Source organism: Rhinopithecus roxellana, chromosome 13 (genome assembly GCF_007565055.1).
Source record: "Rhinopithecus roxellana isolate Shanxi Qingling chromosome 13, ASM756505v1, whole genome shotgun sequence".
Lineage (NCBI taxonomy): Eukaryota > Metazoa > Chordata > Mammalia > Primates > Cercopithecidae > Rhinopithecus > Rhinopithecus roxellana.
In genome coordinates, this window is record NC_044561.1 from 3,031,021 (window position 1) to 3,053,264 (window position 22,244).

Sequence of the window (22,244 nt, forward strand, 5' to 3'; positions counted from 1 at the left end):
CAGATGCTTGGCCACCTTCTGCTTATACAGCCTATGGCTTCCCCTGTGCCACTAGAGCAGCAACTACATTTGACTTTGTTTATTTTATTTTATTTATTGAAACGGAGTCTCGCTCTGTTGCCCAGGCTGGAGTGCAGTGGCACAAGCTCGGCTCACTACAAGCTCCGCCTCCCAGGTTCACAGCATTCTCCTGCCTCAGCCTCGGGAATAGCTGGGACTACAGGGGCCCGCCACCACACCCAGCTTATTTTTTGTATTTTTAGTGGAGACGAGGTTTCACCATGTTAGCCAGGATGGTCTTGATCTCCTGACCTCGTGATCCGCCCACCTTGGCCTCCCAAAGTGCTGGGATTATAGGCGTGAGCCACAGCGCCCAGCCCTTTTGACTTTAACACTTAAGAGTGCTTACTCTGTGCCAAGCCCTGTTCTAAGCCCTTTCTAGATGTTCATTTAATCTCCTAACAAGCCAATGAGGTAGGTGCCACACTTCAGATAGGGAAACTGAGGCCCAGGTGATCAGGAACCCAGGCTGTCAGTTCCAGCCTGTGCCCTTGGCCTCCACTCTGGCTGCCCCCTTCAGGGACGTGGTGAGGTCTGTCTGATGGCTCTGCAGGGACCCAGGTGGGCTCCTGGTGACAGCCGGCCCCTCCTCTATGTCCCACCCTTGCCAAGCCTCCCATTTGGGTTTGTGCCCAGCACTGTATGCTCAAAGCTCAAACCCTTTTTCCATCCTGGACTCAGCCCACCTCGCACACCCTCTTGCCCCCTCCCATTATCAGGATGGCCATATTCATCGTCCAAACTGGAACACGTTAGAGTGACAAGGGCCACTATGACTGATCACACCAGGCCGAGGCTGGCCAGCAGAAGCAGAAGCGGCCGCCCTGTTTCTGCCTCTCTGCAGATACTCCCCATGGCCTCTCTCCACACCTCTCTTCCCACAGCCCTTTCCCCATCGCCCGGAAGCACAGGTGCACCTGGAGTCAGCACTTACCCCTTACCACCCTCCCCTACTTGGGGGCTCAGTCGCCCTGGCTCCACGTCTGCCCTTCTCTTCCCCAAAGGTTTATTTCCTGTTGGAAGCACAGAAAGGTCACAGATTGGGGGCAGGGGGCGGGGAGGGTGAGACAGAAAAGGCTCCACAAAGCAGAAAGCTTTGGAGGCAGGTGGCAAAGTCAGGCCTTCAGGACAGATCTGAGTTAAATCCCACTGTGTCCCCACACATGGTGTGGCCTTGGGGAGGATCTTTCTCTGAGCCTGAAATCACCAGCGGTAAGGGGACCACAGTGCTAGCCCTGCAACGCTTCAGTGAGGCATACGTGACACACAGCGAGGGCACTATGGTGGAGGAGAGGGGCAGACGAGGAGGGGCTGAAGCCACTGCGACCACTGCGCCATCCAGGTTTGTTTATTCGATACAGGCCCAGAGCCCAGCCCTCTTTCAGAGAAGTGGCCAAGCTAGGGGAAGAGAATAAATAAAGGCCGCGGAGGTGTCATGGGGACTGGACCGGCTGGTCTGGGACGAGGCAAGGGTGCCCAGGAGACACTGGCCCCAACCTCAGCTGTCCACTGCCGGCCCCACTCCCGGCAGGCTCCAGGGGCAGTGCGAGTGCCCACAAGGAGCAGGGCCCGGACTCCTGCCACCTCTAAGTCCTTTCTTTTCCTTCCTGCCCTCCCTCTCCTTCCTAAGGCAGGTCCAGAGACCAAGCTCTCCCTCTGGCCGGGGAGCCGGGAGGGGAGGGAGGGTGGAGGGGCCAGTGTCCAGGTCCCAGGCCATGACCCTGGTGCCTGTCCTGGGCAGGAGCCCAGGTTCACTGTGAGAGGACAGAGGAGCAGGGAGGCAGGCGCCCCAAGCCAGCAGGCCTTTATGCGTCGCCCCCTTGCTTGGCGGCCCCACCCCGCTCCCAGGCTCAGTCCTCCCAGGCACCCTGCCCCCAGTGCCATACCCGCAGGGCACTCAGGAGTCACACCAGCTTCCACCCTTGTCCAAGGGCCCAGCAGCCCCTCGTGTATCCCTGGAGGGCTCCCCAGCTGCCGTGTCCTCCTCCTCCTCCTCCTCCTCCCCATCTGTGAACTCCTCCTGGTTGAGGCCGTAGGCCAGTGTGGTGTGCGCCAGGTCCACCTCGATGGGGAAGACGTCGGCATTCCGCAGAACCGCGTAGCAGTCGTTGTAGTATTTAGACATGGTGGACACGAGGCGCTGCAGCTGGAACACGATGTCCTGGACTGGGGTGGGAGGTCGGGAGACAGGCAGCAGTGGGCTCTGGCTGCCTGCCTCAGGGAGGAGACTCTCCCAGCCCACCCGGCCCACCTCTGGTCTCCTCTGGGCTTCCCACTCGGGCACTTCCCTGATCCCTCAGGACCCGGCAAGGGGCGGAGGCAGGGGCTGCCCAGCCCGGGGCCTCCCAGCTCCCAGTTCAGGGAACGCAGGAGGCTGCAGGGTAAATGGTTCATGGACGGCCGCCCACGGAGCCCAGATGCACAGGCCAGTCCCACCCAGGCCAGACTCTGGGCAGCTGGCTGGGCTCCTGGAGGGGGTTCACATCTGGGCCGTGGCCTGGCCCTGAGACCTCAGGTGAGTACCTTACCCCTCTGGGCCTCAGTTTTCCCACCTCTGAAATGAAGAGCGGACGGGAAGGAGGGCGGCGCTCACCGTGCTTCTGGTCCAGCAGTTCCATCTTCTCCAGCACGTCCTTGCGCATCTGGGAGAAGCGGGCGCGCGCCTCCTGGCGGCAGCGCAGGATCAGGCGGTACTCGTAGTTGCCGGTGCTCACCCGGTAAAGGGGCTCGCCTAGGGCCTGGGGCGGGGGTGGGACAGGAGGGCCTGCTCAGGGACAGCCTCGCCCCGCACCCCACCGCGCTTTCAAAGCCACCGCGGTTCCTCATTCCCGAGACCTCACTTCTGAGACTTCAGTGTTCCTTAGAAGCACTCAGTGATAGCTTTGAAGAGAGGAAAACACCAAACCCACACCTCTGCCACATTCAATGAGCATTGGCCACAAGATGGATCCCGACGGCAAAAACATCAAAAACTTAAAAGCGCCTCGTAGGACTGAAGAAAATCCGATTTTCCCTCCAAGAGCCCCCCAGACTGAGGAAGTGGTTCCCTGGCCAGGTGCCCAGCACCCCGAGGCCCAGGGGGACTGGGGAGAGTGGCCCCAAATCGCCAGCAACCAGAGTCCAGCCAAGTCCCCCAGGTCTCTCCCAGGTTGGCCTGAGCCACCTGCTATCCCCGGCAGATCAGGTGGGGGAAGGTAGGAGCCCCCCACCCCTCCAACACTCACAATGCAGCTGTATTCCTCGTCATCCATCTCCTTCACCTTCAGGCAGTACGACTGTGTGAGACAGGTGAGGCTGTCAAAGTGGCCACCCCTACCCCAGGCCCCCAGCTCCACCCCCCATCACCCACCCGCATCGGGAGAGGCTGGCACAGGTGTCCAGGGAGTCCCAGAGAGGGCAGCAGCAGGTGACTGAGGCATGAGGCTGGGGGATGACCAGGGCCTGAGGCTTAGGCGGCCCAGAGTTGACCAAACTCAAGGCCCAAGAGATGCTTTGGGAAAAAAGGGGTCTGTCATTAAAGAAGCTTAGGAAGACCCTTGAAAATTCACACTGCACATGGGCCTATCAAAAGCTCTGAAAAGTCCTGCAGCAAAGGAAACTTGGCTTGCTTAATGGAGCATTTTCTCTCAATTCATTTGACTATAGAATAATTAAATGTAAAACTCACGAACATTCACTGACACCCACTTTATACTCACTCACCTAGTCTAACCCATTGTTTAAAGGCAACAAACCCCAAGGGGTCAGAGTGCACAGAGCAAGAGCCATGCCCACCCCAGGCTCTCAGATGCTTCTTTGTGCAGGCGCATCAGGGCTTCGGATGCACCTCCCTGGGTCCCTGGGCCCACGCTTCGAGCAGACATGCTGTCGGCTCTGGCTAGCCTCGCTTGCTGCGGCGTGGCTGACTGAAGTGGGGCAGATCTCCAGAGTGAGCGCCCGCCCTAGCAGCCTGGGCACCTGGACTACTCACCAGGTACTCAAACTTCACGTCCAGGTACTTCTTGATAGTGAGGCGAGTGTCTGGGATGGCTTTGTTGAGGTACGTGTTCAGGTCCGTCAGCATCTGGAAGAAGGTGGGTAGATGCTGAGGCTGTCACGGCAGGGAGTGCCAGGGTGACAAGAATGGCAATGATGCATCACCCCTGCTGGTGGACTCAACCGTCAGAGCCAGACAGTGCTCCCTGATCCCTTGTCTCTCTCAAGGATGAGAAGACTAGTGCCAGGCCCAGGGCAAGCTGTGACTCAGTGGCGAGCCAGGGTCAGAAGCCCACCCAGAGGTCAATGGCAAGGCCCAAGGAGGCGCAGTGACTCACCCATAGTCCACTGTGTGGGCGACCGAGCCAGAGGCTCTACCCAGGCACAGGACTCCAGCATCGGACCTTCTCTGCAAGCCACACTCTCCCCTCCCCACCCTCACATGCCAGACACACGCGTGCTCAACAGGACCTACCGGCTTGATGGTTTTCAGAAGCCGAATGCCAAACTTCTCGATGCTGCGGTGGGCATCGGCGAACTTCACAAAAGCCTCGCTTGCAGCTGGCTGGGGCTCCCGAACCCCAATCACGGAGAACACGTCCCCAAAGGCTGCAGGACAAGTTTGCCTTGAAGGCTGCCCCTACTTGGCCCCCTAATGGAGAAGCCAGGGATTTGTTGGGGAGAAGCAGGACAGCAGGCCTGGCAGGCTGGAGGCCAATGTCTGCACAGGGTCTACACCTCCAAGAGAGCTGGTCTAAACCCCCTGAAGGAGCTGAGTCTACACCCGGAGGAAACTGAACTGACACCTCCAAGAGCTAGTCTATTCCCCCGAAAGTCCTGAGTGTACACACCAAGGGAGTTGGCCCTCATTTCCCAGAGGGACCAGCGAGAGAAGGCTGGGTCAAGGTTTGAGGAGGTGGTGTCGCCTGAGGCAGAACACTGGTCCGAGTCTAGACACCTGGATTGGAACACCAGCTCCACCACTCAGGAGCGGTGTGGCCCTTTCCTCAGTCTGGGCTTCATTTTCTGCAGATAGCTGGGGTCAGCTGCAGTCGGCCTGCCCAGAGTTACAGGTTTGTCAGAAATATAAATAAGCAAGGGCCGTGTGCACTGCCAGTGGCAGTGTGAAGACAGGGTGAGGCCTGTCCATCGTTGCGGCCCTTAAAAGGCCAGCTAATCTAGACGCTCCCTGCAGGCCCATCGCAAATCCCAGCACCTGAGACCAGGCCCAGCCCAGAGCTGGCCTGAGGTCAGGCGCTGTGGGTCTGACCCACCTCAGCATGGGAGTGAGAGGCCCCAGGGACTGCCCAGGATCACACCACAGGTTTGGGGGATGCCATTACCCCGGTGAGTCTGCGACAGCTCATAAAAGGCCCGTAGGAGGTTCTTGGTGTGTTCCGTCATCCCTGTGGGAGAGACCGAGTGATGGGAATGGGGACGCATGGTGGGGACCACACTGGCCCAGGGCAAGGCCTCCAACTGCCCACCCCACCTGAGGCCTCTGCTAGGCCCTGGTACACAGCCTTTCCCAACCACCCAACCACGGCCCAGGGGTAAAAGCTCAGTCCAACCTACCCCGTGAGCAGCCCCATCAGATAGGGGCACCAGGATTTTGTAAGATGCAGGGGCACACAGCCTGCTGTGGACTTTAGCCCTGGGACAGCATGGGATTCTGGGGGACTCTCGCCATGTTTACAGGTGCTATTCTCTGAATTTTTATGAGTGTCAGATTTTTTTCTTTTGAGATGGAGTCTTGCTCTATTGCCCAGACTAGAGTGCAGTGGTGTGATCTTGGCTCATGGCAACCACTGCCTCCCTGGTTCAAGCGATTCTCATGCCTCAGCCTCTCGAGTACTGATTACAGGCACGAGCCATCATGCCCGGCTAATTTTTGTATTTTCAGTAGAGATGGGGTTTCACCATGTTGGCCAGGCTGGTCTCAAACTCCCGATCTTAAGTGATCCGCCCGCCTCAGCCTCCCAAAGTGCTGGGATTACAGGCGGGAGCCACCGCGCCTGGTCCCTCGGTTATTTTTAAATTCAGAAGAAGTATATATATATTTTTAAGAACTCTTAATGCCCATGGTCCTAGGATTTTGTAGGTTGGTATTCCTAGTGCCAGCAACCCCACTGCCACTCTGCTGACAGCGTGCTCCCTGGGGTAGAGCCAGTGCCGGGATGAGGCCACCCCGACCCACCTTTGTACAGCTCGGCGGTCCGCTCCAGCTCCTCTAGCCTCTTGACAAGCCCATCTGTGGGGTTTCAAAGAAGAGGGGAGGTCAGTGGGCTCAGCAAGCCACAGGAGGCCCAGCGCCAGGCTGGGGAGGGGAGAGGCAGCCCCAGAGGAGAACCAGGATGGGAAAGATCGGGGGTCCCAGGGAGGGGGATTTGGCACCTCAGGTCAGCTGGGTTCAAAGGTGTTTTGGAAATGACTAGGCCCTGCTCATGGCCAGCGGAGGGTCCCTGCCTAGCAGGCGAAGCCCCTGCACTTCTATCACAAAGTCTGCTGGCAGCCGGGGAGGAAGGCTGGCAGGAGCCATAGGAATGGAGATGGAGCAGCCAGGCCGCCAGCGCAGGCAGGACGTGGTCCCTGCCTCCCAAGCACACAGATGGCTCAGAAGGGAAAATGCAACTTGGGGAGGGAAGGGGAAATTCAGGAAGGCTGAGAGAGCTCACACTGGGAAGAGGCCTTGGTGATCATATTCATTGGTTTAACTGATGTTTCTTGAGCACCTACTGTGTGCCAGCCAGCATGTCAGGCTCACTTTGAGCCAAGCCTTGCTCTCAAGGCTCAAAGCTCAGCAGAGAAGCCAGCCCAGTGGCCGGGTGATGGGTAGCGGTGTGATGGTGAGGGCTGCAGGGGAGGGGTGGGGCAGTCGGGCGCTCTCTGCTCCCCAGTCTCCTGTGCTGACCTGGGTCAGGGTTTTTGAGCAGAAGCGGGGAGGAGCAGAGGCTGTGTTCAGGCCTCTCTGGGCAGGGAGGAAGCTATGCGACAGGCTGTCAGGGGAGGAAGGGAGCACTTCAGAGGTCTTGGTGAGGCTTTGGCCACCTTGTGGCCTCCAGGCCTGGGCTCCCCAGAGCCTTAGCACCCGGCCAGCCGGCAGGAAAGGAGCCATGTAAGCGTCGTGCTGTTGTTTTTAGCTGGGTCATGGGACATCATGAGAGCTTCAATTTTAGAAACCCTATTTAAGGCCAGGGAAATTGCAAGGTTTGGGGGGAAAAACACAACAACCAGTTCTAATTTAATCTCAACGGCTGGTAACTACAGTAACAGGGATTTATAGGCACCAGGAGGCTGAAAATAGCAGCCGCCACTTTTGTACACCATTTGGAACAAGCTCAGACCCCACCCCCACTTCCCTAGCCAATAAAGCCCAATGTGCCCAGCTGAGCCTACAATTTCTAGAGGTATTTATATCAACCCCACACGCACACTGCAGAGCTGCTGCTATTTTTAAACTCGGACTAGCGACGGTAGGAGTGGGACCGAGTGTTTCGTTGGCCACCCCGGGGAGGGGAAGTGTGTGCGCATGTGTGCATGCGTGTGTAAATGTGCATGTACACGCCTCCCTGCTCGCCTGGGCAGCCACCTCGAAGGGAGGACCTGCTGAGGCAAGGGCAGCAGCGCCACCTCCTGGACAAAGGAGGCATGAGGTAGGCAGCGAGAGTGCTGGGGTGAGGGGTAAGGGGGCTGAGGGCAGGGGCAGAGGCACCTCCCCACACTGAGTCTGTTTCCCCATCTGTGACCTGAGGGACACTGGCTAGGACAGCCCAGCTGACAGCTGTGGACACTCCAGGAGCTGGAGAGGCCTCTGGGGATGCAGAGATGGTGACTTCTCAGCTCCACGGGCAGAGGCCAGGGTCAGGCCCACAGGACCCATAGCAGCTTGGTGGGCAGCCATGATGCCCCTTCCATCTTCCCAACCTGGGCTTGAGTCCCCAGGGCCCAAGCTGGGTGGGAAGAGACTCACCATTGCAAAGGATGGCCCGGCTCAGGCCCAGAGCATCTGCAGTCCCTGAACTCATGTTCTCCACCAGCCGGTGCTTGACTTTCTTCAACACTGAGAGGGGGACGAAGGACCTGGTGAATCTGTGGCTGCCCAGAGGCCATCCCTGCCCCCATCCACACCACCATTCACAGGGAGCATCCCACAGGGGGCAGAAGGACTGCTGGGGGTGGCTGTGAAGTGGGGAATGTCCAGCGGGGAGGTCCTAGGTCCTTGCCCTATTCCCTCTGCTTTGCAGAGGTGCTGGCAGTCTGGGCAGTTGAACACGGAGGGCTTCGCCCAGGGCCTGCTGCACATCAGCTGGTGGTCCTGAGAGCCCAGTGCTGCCCAGGCTCCGCACCGGCCAATGGAAGCCAAGGAGGCCTCTTCCCTCCTCTGTGTCACATCAGGACCTAGGGTGTCGCATAAAGGGGAAGGGGAGAAGAGGGGCCCCTGGGCTGGTTATGTGAAAGTAATGGGCGCCATCAATGACCATGAAGTTCGGAGCCCAGACTCAGTTACTGCATCTCACAAGCTTAGTCCTAGGAAGGGGACTTAGTCCTGTGTTGGAACGAAAGGGTTTCGGAGGAAGCTCCTGGACAGATCCAGTCTGCCCTTAGCCCTTTGGCCTCTGGCCCTAGGGTGTATGAAGAGGGCTGCTGGGCTCCGGAGCTGAGAGACCTGGGTGTGCGCTCACTAGGGGCTGCAGAGCGGCCGGTCCAGAGGACTCGAAGCTGCTGTCCAGCTCTTGAGTCCTAAAGTTTCTACAGAACCAAGGCTCAGCCCCTCTAACAGGAGGGACCTTCTCCCAGGACGCAGACCCTCTGCCCAGTGCCTGAGCTCCAGTTCAGATCCAGAGTCCCTGGGAGCTGAGGGCAGGAGAGGCCAGGGAGGAGTGCGGTAGTGCTAGAGGTCATGGGGTGCCAGGCCAGGGTTGGGTTGCTCTCCCTTTATGAAGAGGGAGGCCCTGGGCCGTGGAAGCCAAGGCGATGGCTGGCAAAGGACAACCCTAGGGTAGCAAGTTCCCAGAGGAGGTGGCCGAAGTGGGGAGGTAGGGGTGAAACCTGGGGGAGTGAGAAACCAGGGACAGAGTACAGGAACAGATGCAGGGAGAGCACCGGGGGTCCTCCCAGGCCTTTCAGATTTGCTTGGTCAGAAGTCAGAGCCCACAGCCATGTAACTCTGGATTCTCCTGTCACAAAGGGGAGGGCAGGGATGGCTGGGGCACTTCTCCGTTGGGCCAGGGCCCATCCAGGGAGGCTGCTGGATACCCGTAACTGCTCTGACCAGCTTACCAATGTCCAGGGACATGCCCTGCTTGGGGTCCGCCTGCAGCTTGTTGTAGTGGATGGTCACCTCCCCCTGGAAGAGCAGCACACACAGACTAGTGAGGGAGGCTCCAGACCCTGAGCCCTTCCCCGCCAAGACTGTTCTGGACTTGAGAATCCTGAGCCCAAGGCCGGGCACGGTGGCTCACACCTGTAATCCTAACACTTTGGGAGGCTGAGGCGGGCAGATCACTTGAGGTCAGGAGTTTAAAACCAGCCTGAGCAACATGACAAAACCCCATCTCTACTAAAAATACAAAAATTAGCTGGGTATTGTGGCGCGTGCCTGTAGTCCCAGCTACTCAGGAGACTGAGGCACAAGAATCACTTGAACCAGGGAGGTGGAGGTTGCAGTGAGCTGAGATTGCACCATTGCACTCCAGCCTGGATGACAGAATGAGATTCCGTCTCAAAAAAAAAAAAGAATCGTAAGCCCCAGTAAGGGGACAGGCTGAGAGCCGTGACATGGCCCCACCTTGTGACCCTGTCTGCTCCCGGGCCCCTCCGTTTCTACTCTACATCTAAGCCCTGGGGAATCAGTGGGGACAGGGCCTGCATAGGGCCCACAGCCCGGTCTCTGATGTCTTGTGCTTTGGCCAGGGCAGGCTCTCCTTCTTCCCTCCCCAGGCAAACCACACTCCAAGCCTTTGCCATGTCCTTTCCCTACACTGATTATTCCCTCCTCCCCCGCAAACCACCCCATCCCCAGGAATCCCTCTACTCATTGAACAGCTACATCTGAGCACTTGCTCGGTGCCTGGTGCTAGCGCACCAAGGGGAAGGGGCAGGGGCAGCCCCAGTTCCCAAGGCTGATGCAAATCAGGGAATGACACAAACCACTTTCTAACGACTGCTCAGGAGACACAGGCTTCTCCCAAGAGGACTTCCCTGAGCACGGGAGGCTACTGTGTTCACTCTCATCCTTGCAAACCAAAAACCCTTGAACTTGGGACCACATTCATCCAAATATAAAACAGGATTTAAAAATCAAGTCCCAAAGGGAAACCAAAATGAGAGATGCGATCAGAGTCAGAGGTGGGGTGTGAACTGCTCCCCCAGAATAAAACACAGGCGTGCTCAGGGGCCACCCACAGGGAGCAGCTGTGGGCCCGCGGCAAGCGGGCTGCAGCGGGAATCGGGCCCGGGCTCCAGTTCAGCTGTGTGACCACAAGCAGGTCACTCCCCGCCTCTGGACACCTGTAAGACGGAAGAGTAATCCCTGCCCAAGCACCCAAACAGGGGAGCTGGGCCAATGCTGCATCCTTGTCATGGCTGTGTGCAAACACAAAGAGCTCTTGTCCTCACGGGCAACCTGAGGAGCTGGTGTGTGACCAAGCCTGAGAGGACAGGGAGGGACCTGACGAGCAGAGATGGGGAGGGGGGAAGGGGCTGCCGAACAGGGCACACACAACCCAACTCGGCCAGAACAAGACCCCCTGCACCTGTTCCCGTGATCAGTTCTTCTGCCTAACAGGTTACGCCTGGGGCAGTGATACCCAGACCATGTAGAGTGGCAGCTGGGGCAGTGATACCCAGACCATGTAGAGTGGCAGCTGGGGCAGTGATACCCAGGCCATGTAGAGTGGCAGCTGGGGCAGTGATACCCAGACCATGTAGAGTGGCAGCTGGGGCAGTGATACCCAGACCATGTAGAGTGGATGCCTGGGGCAGTGATACCCAGGCCATGTAGAGTGGCAGCTGGGGCAGTGATACCCAGGCCATGTAGAGTGGCAGCTGGGGCAGTGATACCCAGACCATGTAGAGTGGATGCCTGGGGCAGTGATACCCAGGCCATGTAGAGTGGCAGCTGGGGCAGTGATACCCAGGCCATGTAGAGTGGCAGCTGGGGCAGTGATACCCAGGCCATGTAGAGTGGCAGCTGGGGCAGTGATACCCAGGCCATGTAGAGTGGCAGCTGGGGCAGTGATACCCAGGCCATGTAGAGTGGCAGCTGGGGCAGTGATACCCAGGCCATGTAGAGTGGCAGCTGGGGCAGTGATACCCAGGCCATGTAGAGTGGCAGCTGGGGCAGTGATACCCAGGCCATGTAGAGGGGATGCCTGGGGCAGTGATACCCAGGCCATGTAGAGTGGCAGCTGGGGCAGTGATACCCAGGCCATGTAGAGCGGCAGCTGGGGCAGTGATACCCAGACCATGTAGAGCGGCAGCTGGGGCAGTGATACCCAGGCCATGTAGAGTGGCAGCTGGGGCAGTGATACCCAGGCCATGTAGAGTGGCAGCTGGGGCAGTGATACCCAGGCCATGTAGAGTGGCAGCTGGGGCAGTGATACCCAGGCCATGTAGAGTGGCAGCTGGGGCAGTGATACCCAGGCCATGTAGAGGGGATGCCTGGGGCAGTGATACCCAGGCCATGTAGAGTGGCAGCTGGGGCAGTGATACCCAGGCCATGTAGAGTGGCAGCTGGGGCAGTGATACCCAGGCCATGTAGAGTGGCAGCTGGGGTCTCAATGGGCCTTGCTGCTTCCTTTTTACAGCAGATCTCTAAGCTCCAGCCCCAGGCCCCGATTTGTCTTATGGCTAAAGGGGCTGGAATAGGAGAATGTACAGGATGGGAATATTCCTGCCTACAGCAAGGAAGGAGAGAAGCAGGGACCACTCAGGAGCAGGACAGGAGGATAAAGGGGAGAGAGGATGGAGCAGCGGCTGGCCTGGGTTAAGGCAGGAAGGGGGGACTATCAGGGGTGCAAGAACCCGGAGGACAGAAGTAGGGCTGAGGGAGGTGGCTGCAACCCTTGGCCAAGCTCAACTCACAGTGGGGACCCCTGCCCCCAAGACTTCTAAATCACCCCGCGTCTGCACACTGCCTGCACATCAGTTCTTTCACAATATTGGTTTCCTGAGACTCGCTAGCAGCCACATCGCTAGGAAATGGCAAAGGGGCTGCATGCTCATTTTGGGAGAGGCCAGGATGCCGCCTGCCTTTCCAGGAGGGAGTGTCCCTGCAGAGAGGCCTGGGCCTGTAGCAGCAGGGGTGGGGGAAAGCGGGGGCAGACAGTGTGTGACTCTGGTCCATAGAGCAGAAGATCAGCTGGCCTGGGATGGGGGTTCTCTGGGTGTCAATAAGCCCAGGAGGCTGCGTGGGACCGAAAGTTCCTACAAGATGGGGAAAGGGTGTTCTTCCTTCTCTCTTAGCCCTCGCAGGCCCAGCATGACCCGGCTGACATTACTGGGTGTCTACTGACCCAGGTAGGATCACCTTGGACTTTTAGCTTCAGCTCCAGTGCTGACTGGGACACATGGGCTTGCCTGAGGGACGGTTCCGAATCTGTCAGCTCCCCGGGAGCTCACAGGGACCTTGTGGTCTTGCTGCCCACTCTCTTGCCAAGGTTCAGCACAAGTCCTGGAGCACGATTACTATTTATTGAATGAATGAGGGATGGACGAGGGAGGCTGGAGTGTGACCCTAACCCTGCACGTGCCAAGGAAGGGGGCAGTGAGGGCTGATACCCCCTTGCAGGCCTGATGGGGCCTCTGGCAGCCTGGAGGCCTCAGAAGCATGTGTGGCTGCCTCTGGACACCTGCTCTGCAGCAGCCCTTACCTTCACCTCCTGAATCATCTTCGCCACCTCCACCTTGGTTTTCCCTTTGATTGACCTGCCATTGACACCGGTGATCTCATCGCCAGCTGCCACTGTGCCGTCCAAGGCTGCTGGGGTGTTGTCAAATACCTGTGGGTGCATAAGGAGAGTGGTGGGGGAAGAAAGGGAGGGTTAAGATGGAACCTGGGAGGACACCTGACCACAGCCTGGCCCTGTCTTCCACTCTACTGCTCTGCTCTTGTTTTTTGAGAACACGTCTCACCACCCGGGCTGGAGTGCAGTGGCGTGATCACAGCTCACTGTGGCATTGAACTCCTGGGCTCCAGCAATCCTCCTGCCTCAGATATATAGTCAAATGATTTTTTTTTTTTTTTTTTTGAGTCGGAGTTTCGCTCTCATTGCCCAGGCTGGAGTGCAATAGTGTGATCTTGCTCACCACAACCCCTGCCTCCCAGGTTCAAGCAATTCTCCTGCCTCAGCCTCCCGAGTAGCTCGGATTATAGGCATGCACCACCACGCCTGGCTAATTTTGTATTTTTCGTAGAGACAAGGTTTCTCCATGTTGGTCAGGCTGGTCTCGAACTCCCGACCCCAGATGATCCACTTGCCTCGGCCTCCCAAAGTGCTGGGATTACAGGCATGAGCCACCACACCCAGCGTCAAATGATTTTTGACAAGGGTGTCAAGAACATTCAGTGGGGAAGGACAGTCATTTCAACAATGGTATGTTAAAAATGAAGTTGACACTACCTAACACCATATACAAAAATTAACTCAAGGCCAGGCGCAGTGGCTCACACCTATAATTCCAACACTCTGGAAGGCCAAGGCAGGCAGATCACCTGAGGTCAGAAGTTCGAGATTAACCTGGCCAACATGGAGAAACCTTGTCTCTATTAAAAATACAAAAATTAGTGGCCGGGCACGGTGGCTCAAGCCTGTAATCCCAGCACTTTGGGAGGCCGAGACGGGAGGATCACGAGGTCAGGAGATCAAGACCATCCTGGCTAACACGGTGAAACCCCATCTCTACTAAAAATACAAAAAACTAGCCGTGCGAGGTGGCAGGGCGCTTGTAGTCCCAGCTACTCGGGAAGCTGAGGCAGGAGAATGGCGTGAACCTGGGAGGCGGAGCTTGCAGTGAGCTGAGATCCGGCCACTGCACTCCAGCCTGGGCGACAGAGCAAGACTCCGTCTCAAAAAAAAAAAAAAAAAAAAAAAAAAAATTAGCTGGGCATGGTGGTGGGCGCCTGTAGTCCCAGCCACTCAGGAGGCTGAGGCAGGAGAATTGCTTGAACCTGAGAGGCAAAGGTTGCAGTGAGCCAAGATCATGTCACTGCACTCCAGCCTAAGCAACAGAATGAGACTCTGTCTCAAAATAATAATAATAATAATAATTAACTCAAAATTGATTAAAGACCTAAATGTAAAAGTTAAAACTATAAAACTCAGAAAAATGCCTAGCCCAAAAGCTTCACGACATTCGATTTGACAGTAATTTCTTGGATATGACACCTAAGACCCAAGTAATAAAAGAAAAACTAAATAAATAGAACAAATTTTCAAACTGGTACATCAAAACACACCGTCCAGTCTGGACAATGTGGCAAAACCCACTCTCTACAAAAAATACGAAAATTAGCTGGGCATGGTGGTGTACGCCTGTAGTCCCAGCTACTTGGGAGGCTGAGGTGGGAGGATAGCTTGAGCCTAGGAAACAGAGGCTGCAGTGAGCTGAGATCCCATCACTGTACTCCAGCCTGGGCAACAGAGTGAGACTCTGTCTCAAAAAAAAAAAAAAAAAAAAGGGCCGGGCGCGGTGGCTCAAGCCTGTAATCCCAGCACTTTGGGAGGCCGAGACGGGCGGATCACGAGGTCAGGAGATCGAGACCATCCTGGCTAACACGGTGAAACCCCGTCTCTACTAAAAACTACAAAAAACTAGCCGGGCGAGGTGGCGACGCCTGTAGTCCCAGCTACTCGGGAGGCTGAGGCAGGAGAAGGGCGTGAGCCCGGGAGGCGGAGCTTGCAGTGAGCTGAGATCTGGCCACAGCACTCCAGCTTGGGTGACAGAGCGAGACTCCGTGCCAAAAAAAAAAAAAAAAAAAGAAAGAAAAAAGAGAAGAGAAGAAAAGAAAAGAACATTATCAACAGTGTAAAAAGGCAACCCACAGAATGGGAGAAAATATTTGCAAATCACATTTTTGATAAGGGATTAATATCCAGAATATATACAGAATTCCTAAAACTCTGTTTTCTTTTTTTCCTCTTAGCTGATTATGCTTGTAGAGAATTCCTAAAACTCAACAACAAAAACCAATCTAATTCAAAACTAGACCAAGGGCTGGGCACGGTGGTGCACATCTGTAATCCCAGCATTTTGGGAAACTGAGGTGGGAAGATTGCCTGGGCAATATGGCAAAACTCTGCCTCTACCAAAAACAAAAAATACAAAAATAAGCCAGGAATGGTGGTGTGTGCCTGTAGTCCCAGCTACTCAGGGGGCTGAGGTAGGAGGATAGCTTGAGCCTAGGAGGTTGAGCCGTGATCATGCCACTGCACTCCAGCCTGGGCGACAGAGCAAGATCCTGTTTCAAAAAAAAAAAAAAAAAAAAAAAGTTAAGATGGTAAATTTTACCACAATAAAAAAAATAGAAAAAAACAGAACAGAGAATACAGAAAGCAGGATGTCATCATCAAGATACATGACAAGAAAGACACGGTGTTCCCAATGACATCACCCTCTGAGGATCTGGCACAATAAAAAAAGCCTGTGCCTGCAGCTATCATCACGACTCTTCCCAACACCAGAGACAAAAAGAAGGTCCTCAAAGTCCTCACAGATCGGAAATAAAACACATCACAAATAAAGGCTCACAAATAAGAATGGCAATAGCCATGTGACAGCAAAGGATAATGTGACAAGGCCATCACGCTTCACACAGGAATTACTGTCAACCTTGACATTCATTCTTGAATCTGATGAGCCAAAATGTCAACTGAAAGGAATATGGGAACCACAATGACCAAATTAGGCAGACCTGAGGTCTCAAAAAATTGACATCCCACGTGCCCTTTCTCAGAAAGCTACAGGAGGATATTCTCCACGGGAGATCAGGGAGTAAACCAGGAAAGGGACCCCCAAGATGGGGGAATCCAAAGAGGAGGGGTAGGGGGAGGGCACAAAGGGGAGAAACTACAGGGCAGAAAACAGACTGAAAAAGATGGGGCCAGGCACAGTGGCTCACGCCTGTAATTCCAGCATTTTGGGAGGTGGAGGCAGGCGGATCACTTGAGGTCAGGAGTTCAAGACCAGCCCGGTCAACATGGTGAAACCCTGTCTCTACTAAAACTACAATTAGCCAGGCATGGTGGCATGTGCCTGTAATCCCAGCTACTTGGGAGGCTGAGGCAGGGGAATCACTTGAACCCAGGGGCTGGAGGTTGCAGTGAACTAAGATTGAGCCATTGCACTCCAGCCTGGCAACCAAGCAAGACTTCATTTCAAAAAAAAAAAAAAGAAGATGGGAAATTGTGGAAAACATACTGAGAAAACAGGGAGAGTGCAAAGTGAAAAAAACAACACAGGAAATGACCCCCACCCTCTCAAAAAAGAAGAAAAGGCTGAATTAAGAAAATAAACACAGATTCCTCAGAAGGTGAAACATAGAGCTGTTTTGACTAGAATGAGAGCTCCGCAAGAGGGATCTTTGTTTTCTTCAATTTTTTATCCCTAGTGTCTACAACAGAGCCTAGGAGGCACTTGAAAAAGATTTCCTGGCCGGGCGCCGTGGCTCAAGCCTGTAATCCCAGCACTTTGGGAGGCCGAGGCGGGCAGATCACGAGGTCAGGAGATCGAGACCATCCTGGCTAACACGGTGAAACCCCGTCTCTACTAAAAAAAAAAAAAAAAATACAAAAAACTAGCCGGGTGACGTGGCAGGCGCCTGTAGTCCCAGCTACTCGGGAGGCTGAGGCAGGAGAATGGTGTAAACCTGGGAGGTGGAGCTTGCAGTGAGCTGAGATCCGGCCACTGCACTCCAGCCTGGGCGGCAGAGTGAGACTCCGTCTCAAAAACAAAAAAAAAAAAAGAAAAAGATTTCCTGAACAAAATATCTGTTGTACTAATAGTAATTTAGCCAAAAATGGAAAAATAACTATGTTGGAAAGGTGGGATGAGAGGAAACAGACTGGTCAAGGGAAGAACTAAATTCTCATCTACCGGACGAGGCAAAGTCAATAGATATTTACAGGTGATAGATCAAGAAATAACAGGATAGGCTGAGAGCGGTGGCTCATGCCTGTAATCCCAGCACTTTGGGAGGCCAAGGCTGGTGGATCAGTTGAACCCAAGAGTTTGAGACAAGCCTGGGCAACATGGCAAAACCCGTCTCTACAAAACATACACAAAAATTAGCCAGGTTTAGTGGCACGTGCCTGTAATCCCAGCTACTTGGAGCCTGAGGTGGGAGAACCATCTGAGTCTGGGGAGGTCAAGGCTGCAGGGACCCATGATTGCACGACTGCACTCAAGCCTGGGCGACACAGTGAGACTATTGAGAAAAATGGAAGCCCATGCATGAAGAAACAGAGAAAGCCGGGTGAGGTATGCAGGGGAAGGGCAGTGGCTTGCTACTATTTGACACAGGACTTCTAATGCTCTTGACTTTGTAGAGGCAAGTCACATAGTACTTTGATAAAAACAAAATTGAATTTTACAAAATCGATTATATTATTATTATTATTATTATTATTATCGAGACAGAGTCTCACTCAGCCGCCCAGGCTAGAGTAGAGTGGCATGATCTCGGCTCGCTGCAACCACCATCTCCTGAGTTCAAGCAACTTTCCTGTCTCAGCCTCCCGAGTAGCTGGGATTACGGGCACCCGCCATCATGCCTGGCTAATTTTTGTATTTTAGTAGAGACAGGGTTTCACCATGTTGGCCAAGCTGGTCTTGAACTTCTCACCTCAGGTGATCTGCCCGTCTCAGCCTCCCAAAGTGCTGGGATTACAGGGGGGAGGCCTTGCTACTGCCTCCTGGGTCACAGGAGGCCAAATGGCTCATGAAAGAGGCAGCACTGTGAGCAGAAGCAAGACCAGGTCAATCCTGGGAATCTGTCTTCGAGGCCTACAAACGACTCCTTAGCAAGATCCTCACAGAGGCCAGTTTCCCATCTGCCACCAGTGGCTACCCAGTTGAGAGGGTTAGAACGGGTCTTCCTAAGGCTACAGCAAGGTCACTGACTTGGATGAGCCACACAGTGAAGGAGGCCCCACAGCAGGTCTGTCACCACTCCTGAGTTACAGTGGACAGAATATCACCAGTGCAGCTTCCTCTACAAGAGACACAAGAGTGTTCCTCACCACTGGTAGAGCATCTGGGAAAATATACAGCTGCCTGGAAAATAACAGCAGCTACTGCTTAATGCATGTTTCTTTTTTTTTCTATTTTTTCTGAAACAGGGTCTCACTCTGTCATCCAGGCTGGAATGCACAGAATGCAATGGCGTGATCTCGGCTCACTGCAACCTCTACATTCCAGGTTCAAGCGATTCTTCTACCTCAGCCTCCCGAGTAGCTGGAACTATAGGCGTGCACCACCACGCCCAGCTAATTTTTTGTATTTTAGTAGAGACGGGTTTCACCATGTTGGCCAGGCTGGTCTCGAACTCCCGACCTCGTGATCCACCCACCTCGGCCTCCCAAAGTGCTGGGATTACAGGCGTGAGTCACTGCGCCCGGCCAATGCACATTTCTTAAGTGCTAGTGTGTTATGTTGTTTTACTGACTTTTCATAGGAACCCAGAGACAATTAGGTCTACATGTTTTAAATCCCGCCTTTCTAGGTGATGAAACTGAGGCCCAAAGAAGTTAAGTAACTTGATAGTAAGTAGGGAAGAAGCTTGCATTTGAACTCAGGCCATTATTTCATCATATTCCTATGACACTTCATTTTAGCTAGTACCCAAGGCTGATGGTTTTGTTGATTCAATAGTCAATTTCTACTGCATGTCCACTATGTGCCAGGCACTGTACCTGGTGCTTACTGCAGTGAAAAAGCAAACCAGGACACTGCCCTCAGTGCAAAGAGTCTACTCTACTAGACAGAGGGCAAATAACAAGTACTAAGTGCCAAGAAGGAAAAAAACAGAGTGACATGGGGAGAAGACAGGGCAGACCAATGCAGTGCAGGTGATCAGAAAGCCCCTCTGAGAGGGTCAGACCTCAAGAATGAGAAGGAGTCAGCTATGCAGCATGGAGAAATGAACCTGCCTTTGTCATGCCCAAGTAGAGATATACCTTGTGCCCCCCTCCAAAGCGCCCAATACCTGGACGATATAGAGACAGGGACAGTACTGGGCCCCTCCTCCAATGCTGATCCCGATCAGGTTCTGAGCATCCTTCTGCAGGGTCACCTTCCCAGGCACAGTTGGGATTCCACTAGAAAGAAAAGCAAGCGAGGCTGACTCTCCTGGCGGAAGGATGACTGGAGGCGGTGGGCCCTCCAAAACTCCTGAGGGGCTCCACTGGCTGCCCAGCTTTTTCTCTCCCTCCCCTGGACAAAACAACATTTTGTGCTGGAACATGCACAGCTCTTGGAGTTAAGCAGATGTGGGATCAAACCCCAGCTCTGCCATTTATCAGCTACAGAACTTGGTTTCTTTTGAGACAGAGTCTTGTTCTTGTTGCCCAGGCTGGAGTGCAATGGCGCAATCTTGGCTCACTGCAACCTCCGCCTCCCGGGGTTCAAGTGATTCTCCTGCCTCAGCCTCCGGAGTAGCTGGGACTACAGGCACCTGCCACCATGCCTGGCTAATATTTTTTGTATTTTTAGTAGAGACGGGGTTTCACCATGTTGGCCAGGCTGGTCTTTAACTCCTGACCTCAGGTGATCCGCCCACCTCAGCCTCCCAAAGTGCTGGGATTACAGGCGTTAAGCCACCGTGCCCAGCCAGCTATGGGACTTGGGTAAGTCACCCTCTGTGCATCTCAATTTCCTCATCCATAAAATGGGGATGAGCACCCTTATCAGAGTTCTTCTAACCATGCATGGAGGGCGCTAACAGCAACCCAGTCCACAGGAGGCACTCCATAAAAACAGGTCTCCCTTCCCTTTCATTTATTCGATCTCTGAGATTTGAGCCAGGTTCTGTCCTTGTCACCTTATCAGGCATCTACGGAATATGATGGCCACCTACTCCAAGGAGTCTTCCTCTATTAAACCGTCCACCTCCCACCTCTCAACTGCTCAATTACCTCTTAGCTTCCACTATAAATTAGCATTGACTGGTGTTTTATGATAAGTACTCACGCTGATTCACTTATTCATTCAAAAAAATTTGCTAACAACCTACTGACGTCAAGCCCCTTACTAGGTGCTGAGCACAAAGCAAGGCATTGCACCCACTCCCTGATCTGAAAGAGGATATATTCTAATGGGAAGACAAATCTAATTTTTGAAAATCTGTCCTACTAACGATCTATGTTGGGAAGGAAGGTGTGTCCACAATATTCCTATTCAACCTTCAAAACCTGGTTCAATTGCTACCTCCTCCATGAAGCTTTCCTTGACCACCCCAGCAGAAGCACTGCTCCATCTGCTTTGCTCTTCTTGTCACCAAGTCATGCTAATAGTGCCCTTATGGCACTGAGCTGTGATTATCCTTTTATCTGTCCACAGCCCCCTACAAATAGTGAGCTCCTGGGAGAGCAGGGTCCACTGCTGCTTCAGTACAACACCTGATCCACCGCTGAGAAGCAAGGCTTTGTGGGACTGGGAAGTCCAGGGAAATGAGGAACTTGGGGCTCCTATACTGCTGGAACTTGGGGGAATAAAATACTCACAGTTTATCCTCTTCGATGTCATAATCCAAGTCTGCAAACATGGTTCCGAGAGTTGGAGTGGGCTGGCTAACTGCCCAGCTCGGCAGGGGAATGGGGAACTGGATCCGGGAGAGAAAGGAGCATAGGATTTAGGGAACAGAAGTGCATAAATGCCAACGCCACCCCTCCCTCCACCACCCTCAAACGGGACGACAGCAGGGCCCTCCTCTTCCCCTCTGGAGTGGGATGGGGCAGTCTCCGGGTGGGGGGCTGGGTAGGTGATTCTTACTAGGTACAAAGGGGAACTCCAGGCCAGGGCGATAGGCTCAGATCCCAGAGCCCGCCCCACGGGTCTCCAGGACCTGGGGAGCTGCCTCTGTCGCTCACCGGAAGCGTTGGTCCCACAACCCGGTCCGAGCCAGGCTGGTACCTGAACCCACCTGCAGTTCCACCTGGCGGTGGCCGCTACTGCACGTCACTTCCGGCAGAACGCGGAAGTCCCGCCTTTCCCCACACTGGATATTTGCTCCAATCCCTGCAGACAATCCTTCCCTTCCCGGCTCTCGGGACGCTCGGAACCAAGAACAAGAACAAGTATTGGCGGAAGCTCGCCGTTAGTAGGAACAAGCGAAAACAGAGGAAAGGTCTGGACAGGCCGACAGCGTCTAACCCCGCCCTTTGCCCTGCTGCCGCCGCCATCTTGGGAAGGGCAGGATTTGTCCCAACTTCCTCAGCCGCACCAGGGGCCCGCGCCGACCCGGTGGTTGCCATGGCAACGAAAGCATCCCTGAACTGGGGTTACATCCGGCAAGGCTCAGTGGACTATAAACCCTGAGACATGCCCTTTCACCCCTTCACCATCTGGGCCTTTGACTCCCCTACTAGAATGGGCCTTTGAGGTCCCAGCCCATCCCAGTTTCGCCAACTTAAGTGCCAAAGAGCGAGGAGTGATTTTGTGCGGGGCCACACACAGTTGGTATAAGATCTGGATCGTAGCCCTGAAACTCCCGCCGCCTAGTCTAGGGGTCTTTGAATGTCCAAACACTAAACAGAGAGCCAGGAGAGGTGTATTCAGTAGGTCTTACTATTAAGGACAGACTAGACATGCTCCCTTCCCTTTATGTGCCTCAGTTTCCCCATAGGTAAACTAAGGCCATTGAGGTAAAGGCTTTCTATAGTATATGGTGAAAAATTTCTCACACCCCCTCCTCCTTCCTTAGTCCTGAGGAGCAGCCCAACTGGGGTCCCAGGGAGGGTCACGGTCCCCATGTACCTGAGGCTCCGGAAATGCTCCCAGTGCTCCCCAATTGAAGAGTCCGAATCTTGTCTCCTTGCCAGCCTCTGCTGCCACTGCTACTGTGTAAAGTGGGTTCCCTGAGGGAGGTTGGCTCTCCTAGAGCCACAGCCAGGCATCCACCTCATCTGGCAGCATGTGGCCAGGCCCAGGCATCCACCTCATCTGGCAGCATGTGGCCAGGCCCATCCAACTTGCTTCCCCAGCTGCCCCAG

At 54.6% G+C, this 22,244-nt stretch overlaps 1 protein-coding gene across 3 annotated transcripts; it reads right to left on the reverse strand.

Annotated features, from left to right (window-relative positions):
• Positions 1-1,390: 1,390 nt before the first annotated feature.
• Positions 1,391-21,456, reverse strand: PICK1 (protein interacting with PRKCA 1). Of its 3 annotated transcripts, none has more exons than XM_010389224.2 (13): positions 21,176-21,456; positions 20,757-20,854; positions 19,241-19,352; positions 12,909-13,037; positions 9,316-9,382; positions 8,006-8,095; positions 6,233-6,286; positions 5,379-5,441; positions 4,511-4,644; positions 4,031-4,123; positions 3,285-3,335; positions 2,654-2,798; positions 1,391-2,226 (listed from the first exon to the last, which is right to left on the reverse strand). In XM_010389224.2, the coding sequence occupies exons 2-13, from the start codon at positions 20,795-20,797 to the stop codon at positions 1,958-1,960; spliced, it is 1,248 nt and encodes a 415-aa protein (XP_010387526.1). In that variant the 5' UTR covers positions 20,798-20,854; positions 21,176-21,456; the 3' UTR covers positions 1,391-1,957. The 3 variants fall into 3 exon arrangements, with proteins under 3 accessions (XP_010387526.1, XP_030771297.1, XP_010387525.1); XM_030915437.1 differs by having other exon boundaries at positions 21,123-21,351; XM_010389223.2 differs by having other exon boundaries at positions 21,025-21,340.
• Positions 21,457-22,244: the final 788 nt, after the last annotated feature.